Source organism: Dermacentor variabilis, chromosome 2 (genome assembly GCF_050947875.1).
Source record: "Dermacentor variabilis isolate Ectoservices chromosome 2, ASM5094787v1, whole genome shotgun sequence".
NCBI lineage: Eukaryota > Metazoa > Arthropoda > Arachnida > Ixodida > Ixodidae > Dermacentor > Dermacentor variabilis.
Window position 1 is genome coordinate 153162102 of NC_134569.1, and position 12954 is coordinate 153175055.

A 12954-nucleotide genomic window follows, 5' to 3' on the forward strand; every position below is an offset into this window, starting at 1 on the left:
TGTGTGTGTCTGTGAGCCTTTGTATGTTCTGTAATATCATTTCAACACGGTACACATCAACTCAGATTTCGTTACTTGATGTGCGCAGTAGAATCGGCACCAAGTTATTTTGGGGGATATTTGGATGGTAATATAACTGCATGTTACAATTGGTGGTGTGGTAGAATCATGGAAGTATGGTGTTTTTGATCTTTTAGTTCCATACAGAATGCTTCACAAGTTTCCCTACTCATGCATTGAAAATATTCTCAAGGTTTTTGTCCTCTAAAATATGGATATGCTATAACACATGCGACATTGGTTTGTGAGGTGGCCATTGCCTGATCGTGCTTGTATACTGCTGGGCAATGTTCACAAGGTCTGTCAGTAATGTACTGCCCCTTCTGACCAGCAAATCACTTCCTGCACCTTCATAGTGTTTGGTAAATGAAGGCAGTTGTTCATTCCATAAACTTCTTGCATTAGTGTCACTACAGCCACATTTCTTTGTTGGCACTATCAGAGATTGTTTTATTGCGATTGCAATTATATGGACACTCTAGAGGCATTTCCGCCATCACCAGAACATTCTGTGTAAAGTCCAAGTGCGATAACATTTTCGCCTCGCACCGTATACTGTGGGCGCGAGTGAAAGCGTGTGAGGGTGCACTGAGCATGGTGGCTCGATCTCGCACGCACAACGGAGGAAGCGCTCAGTCTTCCAACGGGTGCAAGGCACTAGGCGGGGGGGGAAGGGGGGGGGTCATTTTAGCTTGTCTGAGCGCGGCCACACGAGACCTATTTTGAAAGCGATCTGCGATGGGTACAGAGTCTAGGTGCGCCAAGGGCTGATAGCTATGTGTGCGCGGCGTTCTCGCTGCTTAGTTTGTGCTGAAGCAAGAGGCAGTACAAAGGTCAATGTGCTTGCTGCTGCTGCTGCCACTCTTCCTCACGCCATTGTTTTGGCAGCAAGCATCCACGGTCATTGAGTGAGATGTGTTTATGTTTGGCTCTGTGCGCATGTCACTATGCTTGTTACTTTAGTTAGTGTGCAAATGTTTACAAGATTATACGACTGATAAAACTGCTTTCCTTATAACTAAGCGAAGTGGTTGCTTGGGCTAGTTGGTGAGGCATCTTTGAATAGCTGTCTGATAAATTTTCTGTCGCAATCAATGCTTCGCCTTTTGGGTGAAACTGCGACTTTCATTTTATGCTCAGTTTGTGCTGTGGTTTCGACTCGTGTGTAATGGTGTATATATCCATGTTTCCTGTACAGTGACATATTGACACCAATATTCCTGTAGGTTACGTTTAAGCACTGAGAAACATAATTTTGAAATGTCTTCTCACACGTGGTTTTAGCTGATGGTTCACAGTTGCAGCACCCAGTGTACACACAGCTTTTATATTTTCTGTTTAGTGTACGGTGTTGTAAACGTTACTGACTGAAGGGCCTTCAAACATGACTGTGTCACTCAACTTCAATTCACTATCTCTCAAGACGATACAATGGATTTTTCCAACCATTCTTGGCATGGTGACCTCAACTTAATGTCCCAGCCACACTTCTTCATTGGGTGATGTCCAGCCACATTTTAATTCAATAATTTAAAAATAAGCACTAACACTGTTGCAGAGGTCCCACTGAACTTTGGTTTTATCGCCTCAGCTCTTCAGTTATTTCCAAATAATGTTTTAAACAATGTGCAGAATTCATTGCAATCCATTTTTCTGTGACGTAATCACACGTTTGCACAAAACAGCTGCTGAACATAAGTTCAGCATCACTGTCGATGGAAGCTTGACACATACTGATTACATTGAAGATTATTGCTATCTATCCATATACTTTGCAGTATTATGACGCCATATCACCGACCTCACTTATTCAATAACCCTTGCATTGAATTATTTTTTGTGTTCAGTATTTTAGTAGATTTTATTTAGTTTACTGAACAGCTAGCTTGCCTCCTCTATGGTGGAGTCTCCTTGCCATTTTTACATACCAGAATTTTTGTGCTTACATGCATCCTCACTCCACTGCAAGGCCATGATGACACTTCTGTTATTGTGATTAAGTAAAGCATGTGCGGTTACACTGTCAAATAACATTTTCGATTAGGCATTTTTCTGCCATTGCCAGTGTGTAATAGCCATGGCTTCTGCAAAGTTTTCTAGTGCTTAGAATCAAAGAGCAGCGTTTAAAATAGCTGCTGCTTGTGAGTGATGTTTATCAGTTCTTATTTTCTTGCATTGCAGCCACTCTACATGTCGGGGACGAAATACGTGAAATCAACGGCATCAGCGTTGCCAACCAAACTGTGGAGAGTTTGCAGAGAATGCTTGTAAGTGTCAGCATCCATCGTTCTCAGGCACAACATTGATTAGTTGATGGAAACTCACAAAATCATGCGGTCACCCACAAGGCAGGAAATATGTTCGAGGTTGTGCATGCCATCACAACCAGTTAACATCAAAAAACCTCTGGCCAGCACACAACTCACTGCATGCTGAAGTCATCCACCGTATGAAAATGGCAATGGGCGGCCCTTTGCTGTCCAGTCCCCATAGCATCACCATGCTAGTAGTGACAACCAGGCAAACGTTTGTTATGCATACTCAGATGCTGCCTATAAGTTCTTACCCTCAACTCTCTCTGTGCATTTCTGGTGACGTGATGGGGTCGCCATGTTGCTCTTGCGCAAATGAGCAAGTCCTGGCCCATGTTGCTCATTTGATGGGCTTTTCTTAGTTATCGTTGCATAGCTTTGTGTGTGAGAAAAGAGTGTGCGACAAGGATAGTGGCAGGAAGAAAGGATGATAGAAAAGAAAAATTGCTGCTGTTAAGGCAAGCGTCAACAACTGAATGGTTGACTGTTACTCTAAGTGCTGTTCACTCCTACAAAGCACACTTTTATCATACGTTGCTGTAGCACTGATGTTTGTGCACTTTGTCACTTTGTCATGTCTGTGCTTTAGGAAGTGTGCTGAGCATGAAATCTATTGTTTCCAAAGGGAAAACTAAGGACATGATGATCGGTAATTTCTCTTGTCAGCAAGCAGGCGCCCTTGCATGTGTTCCTATTCATTGAACTACTTCACTCACGGACATTTATGTCTGGCTATGCAGACGAAGCTATATGGGCAGAGCTTCAGTGCTTGTACTGTCGAACCTCAATATATAACAAAGTGAATATAAATTTTCATTTGGCATACTTGATGCCGAATATATGAACGGGAATATAATGAATTATCGTATGTAACAAAGTGAATATAAATTTTCATTCGGCATGCTTTATTTCAATTGAGTGTTCTCCTGCTATAATGAAATCAAAAGGGCTGAATCCTATGCAGTCTTGGTTACAGAGAAGCGAATTTTTGTTTGCATGTGCCTCAAAAGATATATTCTGATAGCAAAAATGTTATACAGTCGCCGACCGATTGTTTTCTGCGGCTGATTTTTCGAACCTGCACAATTCCTGCGTCACCACCACCTACCCCTGGCACCAATGTATAACGGCAGTACTCTAGTGGAAATATAAAACGCCACACTCGGGCATTAATCATGCGTGTGATGCCACAAACATGGCGGCCATGAACAATGTCTCCGTCATGTCAATTGGCATGAAACTGCAACTTTGGTTGCCGACTCCCAACGAAACGGCGTCAGCACTGTGGCCAATTGAGTGGCTGGTGGCAAGCCTTTGTGGGAAGCTTGCTACAGATATGTTCGCACTCATAGACCTTTTCAGTGATCAAGCGCGAGATCAGATGCACAGGTTAGACTGATAGCCATAGTAGTGTAGTATGTATCCACGCACAGTCCCCTCCATGTCCAAAAACTCTGTTGGGGGCGTGAACGTTTTGGTCAGCACTTGGCTTGGTTGGATTGTGATTGGCAAGCCAATGTGCCGATCCCGCTTGATAACACTGGTGTATTCGTGGCCGTGCACAGTGCACCTATGTTATTTATTGTTGTTTCCGTGCCTTGTACTGGCACAGCAAAATGTCTACGGGTCGTCAAGATTCACAGGAGACCCTTTACTCCGGCCCCTCTGAGGCACCCCACTTGTTTCTTTCACATAGATCTGAATGTGATTTCTTTTCTCACCAATATCTGCACATATAATTGTAATTAACATAAGATATAGGGAAGGTATTTTTGTGTTTGGTGCAATGGTTATAACAAGGTTCGACTGTATTTGAATGTCATGTAATCTGGACAAATTTGAAATATCGCTTATAGTTTTGATTCCCCAGCCAAAGTGGCCAAATGCACAAGCAAGAACTTTCATAATAACTCCTCCACCTGTCTTGCATTATAACAAGCAAATGAAACGATTCACAACAAGATGAAATATATTATGTAATATGTTACTCTAGCATGTTTTGAAACAAGAAAAATCCCACATTTGATCATGCCAGTTATTGTGACATGTTTCTGTAACGCTCAATCCTATTATGTTTAGGGCCTCTGGAAGTCACGATGCAATAGTAAAAAAGGGAATGTTTTATTGCTCTGACTTCATGGTCAAAGTAAAGGTAGATGGGAGAAAATGAAAGCTTGTGTGTCTGTAAATTTGTTGTGAGCGCAATCCACTACCAAAATAGAAAGCAAATTCATAGCTAGGCGCGAGGTATGGCTACTTCCATGTTGCCTAAGACATGCGTTTTGAGTGCATGCATATTGAGTGTATTCTTTGTGTTTTGGGCAAGGACAAACGTACACTAGCATGCAATTTTTACCTAAAAGCTAGTAATTATATTAACTTACATTGGTAGTTATAATTTTTAAGAGCAGCATTCAAACTCCATACTACAGTAGAACCTCGTTGATGCGTTTCCATTGCACACATATTCCCGGTGCCAACGTTCGCAATTGAGAACACAAAAATTGACCCAATAGAGCTACACTCATTTTTTACCGGTTCATACGTTTCTGGAGAGCAATATTTTCCTACACCAACGTTCAGCACATTGCCAAACTGCGATCGTATGATTAGTTTTCCGGCCGCTAGATCCGATGTAAACAAGAAAATGCGTGAGGCACGCGCGATCGAGAACAATATACAGCTGTCCGCCGCAGCAGCTTCACCACAATAATCGCTCGCCCAACTCGCATGAAAGCACCGATGCACACTCAGTTTCTCATTCCGGCACCAGTGAATCTTCTCCGGGATCGTTGCACGCGTTATTTACAGCTGTCACCGCCGATCCTATTGCGATAAGCATTTTCTCTTATCTGTTTCACAGCACATGGTGCCGTCAGAAGCTTAGCGCACGCTTTTAGTAGGCGGTAACCAAGACGCATCGCCTTTCCCTGCTGCAGGCTGCGATCGTATGCATTTTTCATCTCTAGATCCCATGTGAACAAGAAAAGGCGTGAGGCGCGCGTGATCGAGAACAGTATATAGCCGCCCATCTCACGTGAAAATGACAGCGCGCACAATTTCTTATTCCAGTTCAAGCAGATCTTTGCCCAGGTCGTCGCACGCTCCATTCACAGCTATCGCCGCCAAACCTATTGCGACAAACGTCCACCTATCTGTTTTATAGCATGGCGCGTAGTGCCATTGGTAGTGTACTGCCTGCTTTTAGTAGACAATAATCCTAACGCGCCGCCGTTCCCAGCTGCAGGCGGTGCGATGTGGGCATTACATTTCACTTTGGCGGCATCCAACACCGCCCACCAGCTCAATTTAGTTTGTTTGCCATCTCCTTCTTAAAACACCACGCAAGAGAAAAACAATGTAACGCATCTCCGGCCGCCGGAGCACCACCAGCTCGACGTGCCTCGTGCTGCAACGATCTGCAGGACGTTTTGCATTACGTAGATGTCAACAATAGTTGAGTCTCAAATTTTATTTAGTTATTTGGATCGTACATTTTCTTGATTAGTACATCTTTCTTGCAGTTTTTCCCTAAACGTATGAGCGAAGTTCTACTGTATATTAAAGGGCCCCTCACCAGGCCCTATAGCAAATTTTGGTTATATGCTGGAAGTTGTTATGTGTCCTCTAGGGAGCGTTCTGCCGCAGAATATTTTCAAATCGGCTCATTGATAGACGAGATAGAAATATTTCAGTGATGCGAACCCATGATTTCGGAAGTCGAGCGCCACTGCATAGTGAGACACTCTCTCTACTCGCCCCATCTAGCCTCCGCAAGTGAAATTCCTTCCCTGTGTTCTCCCATACTGGACCTCCAAAACAGCATGACACATATGTCATGACGCATACGGCTTCATTTCTTGTTTTTCTCCTCGCTTTTTTTTTTTTTTACGGCGCTGCGCATTTCCACTGATGGCATTGCGCGTGAGCTGTTGTGATGTCTCGTTTCGTGCAGCGCACAATTTTGCACGCTGTGCACAAGGACAGATGACTAGCAGTATAATTCAGTGCTACACAAATACTGAGGCAGGACAAGCGGATCGCAGAGCATGATCATGGCACTGGAACATGGTAGAAAATGGCATAGGTTCGGTACCTGCACACGTGACTGCACGGCCATGGGAACAAGCAGATGAAGTGGAAGTACATCTCTCTTGCTTCGGTGTGAAGTAAAACAAAAAACACGTCTGTGTGTTTTATTATTTCTCTAAACTTCAATTCGTCAATTTAAGCAACAGATCACACAAATAACAGATGTCGCCTTGAATAATTCTCGAAGTCACATGTCACCGTGAGCAACGTCACTCTGCGGACACAACTACGTAGGCGCAGGGACACGACAACGTCACTGTCCGGCTTGGAGCGTGGTCGCCACGAGAATGGTGTTCGGATTTAAATTTCAGACCTTTCTGTGGCACATAGCGTTGTAATTCTTTGCAAACATGATCAGTAGCGCACATTGTATGCTCTGCGTTTGTCAGTTCAAAAGGCCCAGACCTGGTGAGGAGCCCTTTAAGCAGAGGTCACACGTATGCACTGTAGTTTTGTGGTTTTGCCTGCATAGCCAGAAAAAGCTGTCCATAAGTGCGGGCATTATTATCTTTTTTTATGTGCATTGTTGTTTTTAAATCTTACTCACTACGGACGTTCTTAGCATGCCTGTGAAGTTCAAATAAACAAGCATTTACTATATGCTTATCTTAGCTTCTGATAAGTTCCAGTGGATTGCCATGCTATCTTTGTGTTCTTCTTGTGGAAGGGAGCTTTCTGTACCTCCTCCCAGTCCGATCTCCCAGCTGACAACTTTCTTGTTCTTGTCACCATGCAGAGGGATGCACGGGGTAGCGTCACCTTCAAGATTGTGCCCAGCTACCGCAGTGCCCCGCCACCGTGTGAGGTAATCTTTCAGTACGCCTCCGAGCTGGGCCACAGGCTCAACTTTTGTACCACCGGCGGCGCCTCCGTATGTCGCTTGTGACATGTGGCACACTTATTCGTTGTGAATGAGAAGGGGCCACCAGAAGGCGCTGTCACCACTTTAGTCCTCAAGATCGCTCCTTTTATGTTTAGACAGTCAGCTGCCTCCATGTTTCGTTCCTTTCTGAGAATAGCACCTTACCTGTTATAAGTAATGTAAAAGGATTGCCACTTGACAGCATGGATGCTAGACAAGGACGACAAGAAAGGCAAAGATGAGGACAGTGTTGTCCTCATCTGTTTCATTGTGTTCGTCTAGTCGTCATAATGTTAGTTGAAATCGAGTCCAACCAACTTGTTCAAGCTTTATCATGAGGCTGCTTCTTAATGTGCAGTGTTTCATTTTAATTGCTTAACCCCTAGATACCAGTTGTTTTGGAACAGCAAAAACCAGGCACAATGCCTTGAAGCATTGGCTCTTCTTTGTCCTGTTGAGTGCATGCTTTGCTGGTATAGATTCCCGGCTCAGGAAGTTTGCACATGCAGAAGCATGTGAGCCCTGTTAATGCTTTCTGAAATTATGACAAGGCTCTTGTTGCTCAATGAGCAAAGCTATGAAAAGTGGCTGAGGGGTGCAGCTTATCACAATGCCGGTACTGTCACACAAACAGATGTGAAGAGAAAGAGCAGAGTGCTTTTTTAAGGAATCTGAAACTCTTTTAGTCCTTTGTCTGTTTCACTGAAATTAGTAGATAACATTAACAACAATCTTTAAGTGGCAAAGCAAAATCATACAGCTGTATGTATTGTTTACTCATCTATAGTCACATGAGGCAAACCAGGCAAGCTCGAAACAGATTGTGTCTGCACTGAATGTGGAAGGAACTGTTTGATGCAGGAATTGGCTTCAGTATAGCTTTAGGAATAGGTGTCAGTATATTCAGCCTCAGATGCATCTGTATCTCATGATTATGGAATTACGTGATATAGGATTTGGTTTCAGCATCAAGGTATATAGATCCATTCATTTCACCTCCGCTGAAGCGTTGATGTATAACGTATGAGCTTAGTACAAATGTGTTGGACTTTCCATTGCAAGTGGAATGAGCAATGCACATTGGAGCTGCGTTTTATGTTGAACCCTGCACTGTTGTGTTCTTTATTTATGTGCTTTATTGTTTTGTTATGCTACAGAACAAGGCACCTAGCACAGTTGTGCAGATCAAGGAGCGTTGGTATTTCACATTATATGGCATAGTTGAAGGTAGTTTTCCTTTCTTTAGTTTTATAATTGGTTTGCGACATCAGAGTCATTAAATGACGCACAAGCATTAGGGGGAAGTGTCAATAGCCTAGTTGGGTGCTTCCCTGTGCTTTCTTTTCTTGTTCTTGACCTCCCTCTCAACCAAACAGTTCCTGTTGATATATTAAATGTGAAATTCAGTGAAGCAAAATGCAATGCATATTGCAAGGAGCTCTGCTAGTGACAACATCTTGGTGGTACTGCATTCAACAGAAGTGTGCAAACTCTTGCAATCACCAACTGGGTTCTACCAAAATTGCTGGTGCAACAATGTCAGTAGTGGCAGTCGTTACTTTTCATCATCACTTTGAACTGTCGTCATTCTTGCGTCTTTTATTTTTTGAAAGAAGAGTTGTGGAAATGCAAGAACAATTCTAGCGCATTATAATTGATCACAGCATGTCATCACCAGTGCTGCTGTTGCTTGATTGGTCTTCTGGTATTTCGGTATATGCCTGTGCTAGCACATCTCTGCTGTTGTAAGGTTCTTTGTTCAGTTCTAAGGTTCTCTGCTTAGCCCGTAAAGGTGAATTGCTTAGGTCCTCTTCACTTTCCCAGAGATCCATACTTTGCACATTAGTCAACTCGTAGCGAAATAATTTTACATGCATGAGCATTCTTGTAGTTAGTGGCACTTATTAACCACTCCTTGTTTCATCTGATACATAGAAAAGCAAATGAAGCAATACCATAATATGTGATACAAGGGATAAAGTGCCTTTGACTGGTGTTATAACGTCACCCTTATTCAATATAAACACAGGCAAAAGTTGGCACATTGTATTGGTATATTTCAGAAGCAGTAATGCTTGCGATACAATGTCTGTTTCACATCTTAGCTGAAGAGATTCATTATGCATAAGTTTTCAAGCTTCTCATGCATTTTTATGAAACTGCCCAAAGGAGACTTGGTAAAAGTTTGAGAACAATGAAGGCTAAACCCCATTAGCGCGATTTTGTGCGCGACAGCGACGAGCGACGGGTTTGCGCGACGGATCAGGCCGTCGCTTGAACAGATCGCTCGGTCTTGTCGCGCGGTCGCTCGGTTTTGCAAATCTAGAATTCGTCGCTCGTCGCCCGGAAGTGCTATGAGCGACTAGCCAATAGCGCAAAGCCGGAACTGGATGTACGTAACTCCAGTACTTCCGATTGTCGCACGGAATGAGCAAACGATTGAATTTTTATAGGTGCGAGGATAAGAACCTACTGCAAGACTTTCAGAAATATTTTATGCTGCTTTTTACAGTAAAATACATCAACTTAAGTTAATAAAGCACGCGTCACGCTAGTTTCGGCGCCTATATTGCTGCCCTCATACCGGCAACACTGGGGAGACGTCGCTCGAAGTCATCGCTCGCATGGGGTGCAACTTGTAGGCGACGAGCGAACGCGACAGCCATCGCCATCGCCGTCGCCTGTCGCTGTCGCGTGCAAGATCGCTTGCATGGGGTTTATACTTGAAGGTATGGGTCAAATCCAATTTGAATCAAATAATGATGCATATTGTAGAAGAAGAAGTAAAACATCAAATCAAATATTAGGTGCCCACCGCAGCCTTCAATGGTATGCTTGAAGCCTTTATGTCACTGTGGTGCATCAATTATCAACAAACTTAGTTTTCTTTCAATGATCAACAGATCAGAAAATGCCAGTGATGTATCAGCCACACCTTGTAGAAGTCGCACGGTCAACAAGTGCTGCCCTTTGTGGATCATATCTATGTGGCAGCAACCAGCAGCAGTATTGGTTCAGTCTCGCTGCTTTTGTTGCACAGGGTAAACAGTACCTCATGTCATTTAGTCGCGTAAATACACTTGTGAGCTTTGAATGAAGCGCCATTAATGATACACTGCAGTTCTAGAAAGCCATCCTGGCGGTGGCCATCGTTGTATACTGTTTGGAATTCGTACTACTGGAAACTCAAAGGAGAGTGCTGTTCTTGTGTGAATTTCAGCTTGGTTTCAAAACTTGAGTAGCCACACAAGAGCAAGTGTTTTCTCATGCTATATCGAGCACAACTGTTCTGGTTGCCTTGTTAATGTCATGTTGTTTTTTGTCTGGTTTGTGAGTTGCTCGTGTCTGACTTGTGGCCCACTTTATTCTACACACATTGTTTTTTTGCTAATTTGTGTTGATTCCCAGCTTTTGTTGCACACATGAGCACATTGCCCTTTGTTGCACCCATTAATTAAGTGTAGCACATCCTGTTTAATAATGACTCAGCAACACATTGCATGCTTAGGTGCCTGGCTCACTGTCGCACGTGTTACTTGTCAGATGTTATTTCTTAAGTGCATGAACTAGGGGTGTCTGTATAACCCACTCTATAATTAGACAGCTGCAGTAAAGAGAAGTCATGGGAACATGAATACTGCAGCTAGCCCAAACAAGGACATTGACTTCCCCCGACTATTTTTTTCCTCATCCTTATAAAAAGAATTCAGAGATATAAATAACTTTAATTGCAGTTGAATGGCATTAGCGGGCCCCATAAAGATGCTGGGAAGTTCATATGAATACTGCTTTCTGGCTGCTGCATGCAGTGGTGGTAAAGCTAACACTGTTATGGATTGTCAAACATCTGTGTGACTCTCTCGCTATTTACCAAGTGGCCTTAGTGCAGTGCATTCAGTGATGCAGTTAGAAAGCCCCTGGTTCAAAAACTCAAGGCTCTCCTGAGCTCACACTTAACTAGATTCTATATTTGCATTGCTCATTCACTCAAGTATGAAAACTGCCCTGAAATATGGCACTTAAAGAGGCCCACAGGCTTAGCAAATGATGTGAAATAATATACTTTCTAATGATGACAGTGGTATCCCTCTAGCAAGTTAGACATTCGGTCTTAACCTTATACTATGTTATCATCTTGAGTCAGGATGTATACTCAATGCGCCCACATTCCACGTATTGAAACACCTGTTCAAAATGTAGCTTCATGATTGAGACACACAAGTTTTTATTGTCTTTGTGGACCAGTGTTTCAAACCTGTAGACCTTGCAATAATACACTACATCACGCAGAGATGCATTATGCAGTAGTGTAGCCCAGTCTCTGTAATGTTGCGGTGTTCAGTTCCTGTTTCACAAGTCAAAAGCTCTACTGGCTAGATGTCTTGGGTGTTCAGTTCTGTGGGAACAATAGTTATAAAACATCTGAATGCTGCAGGCGACCTTCTCGCTTTTTACAAGGCAAGTTAGAGTAGCTTAGGCAGTGTGCGTTGGGAATGTTACGAATATGTGCAAGAATAATAACTGTTGTGTGCCTTGCTGGAGAGGCATGAGGCTACTCTTGCTTGAAATACAATTAGTCTGAAAGGCACATTTAACTGATAATTTCATGATGGGAGGCTCTGCACCCCATGGGCTTCCATGAGTGCAATGTCCAGCACTCACAAAGGCTGTATCTTTTAGCTTCTAGCTTGATCTTTATCTGTTCATTCATAAAGGAAGTGCAGTACACACCATGCAGCTCTGCGTTCAAAGCATTTTGCAAACTCATAGATATTCATCCATGACAGGCTTCATGAGCCATTGGTGTCTATAGATAATTGCTTTGTTTCTTTCGTGTGTCAGTTTTGTAGTTGTTATGCAAGCTTCTTTTGCTTTTTTATCAGAGTTTGTTACTCAGTTTTCAGCATTTATTTGTCTACAGATGAGCTGCTTACACTGTACCAGATTTTATTGTCCATAGTCTGTTTTCTTGTGTTGAATAATGCAAGGCTAACTGAGTAGTTACTTGCTTTGATGAGATATAATAAATGTTTTTAATGCATCAACCCAGTGGATACTGGTGCTGTTGCTTCCTTTTTTCCATTATTGCTAACCAAGACAGTGTTAGCATCACATGTGGCATCCCATGTTCCTGTGACACTGCACTCCCTATTAGGCACTGCTGGCGTTCTTATTCTTTCGTTCCTTCTTACTTTCTTTCTTTCTTTTTTTTTCTTTCTTGTAAAAGCAGCAACATGAAGCTGCTTCTGCTTGTGGGAAGCTGCTTTTAAAGCCGAGAACACACGTATGCTTGCGGATGCGCACAACCTTGCGTCAGCTCCTAGCGCCTGCCGCACCTCACGAGGAATGGCGGTTTGCATCCACATAGACGTGCGACAGCGCGCGCTCACTGGGCTCACTCATAGATGCCTTGGCAGACGCCGCTTCGTACTATGTTATTCACAGTGTTTTAAAATGCTTCGGTATCTATAAATGTAATTGGTATATTTTTATAGCTGTGACATCAGCACAATAAGGAAAGAATACGCGCTTTCTTGCATGATTTAAATCTGCTTCACTGAGAGTTGAATGTTCCGCGCTGTAGCTGCGTACCCAGGTACGCAGCTACGGGTAGACGCGAGGCAGCCC

The 12954-nt window shown here is 43.2% G+C and overlaps 1 protein-coding gene across 4 annotated transcripts in view; it reads left to right on the forward strand.

Moving 5' to 3' along the window:
- Nucleotides 1-12954, forward strand: part of CASK (peripheral plasma membrane protein CASK) — an 842400-nt gene that overhangs the window by 786290 nt on the left and 43156 nt on the right. For all 4 annotated transcript variants that reach the window (XM_075682288.1, XM_075682290.1, XM_075682289.1 and 1 more), the window contains exons 16-17: nt 2242-2327; nt 7201-7269. In XM_075682288.1, coding sequence (XP_075538403.1) covers nt 2242-2327; nt 7201-7269 — 155 coding nt within the window. The remainder of the gene's footprint in view (nt 1-2241; nt 2328-7200; nt 7270-12954) is intronic.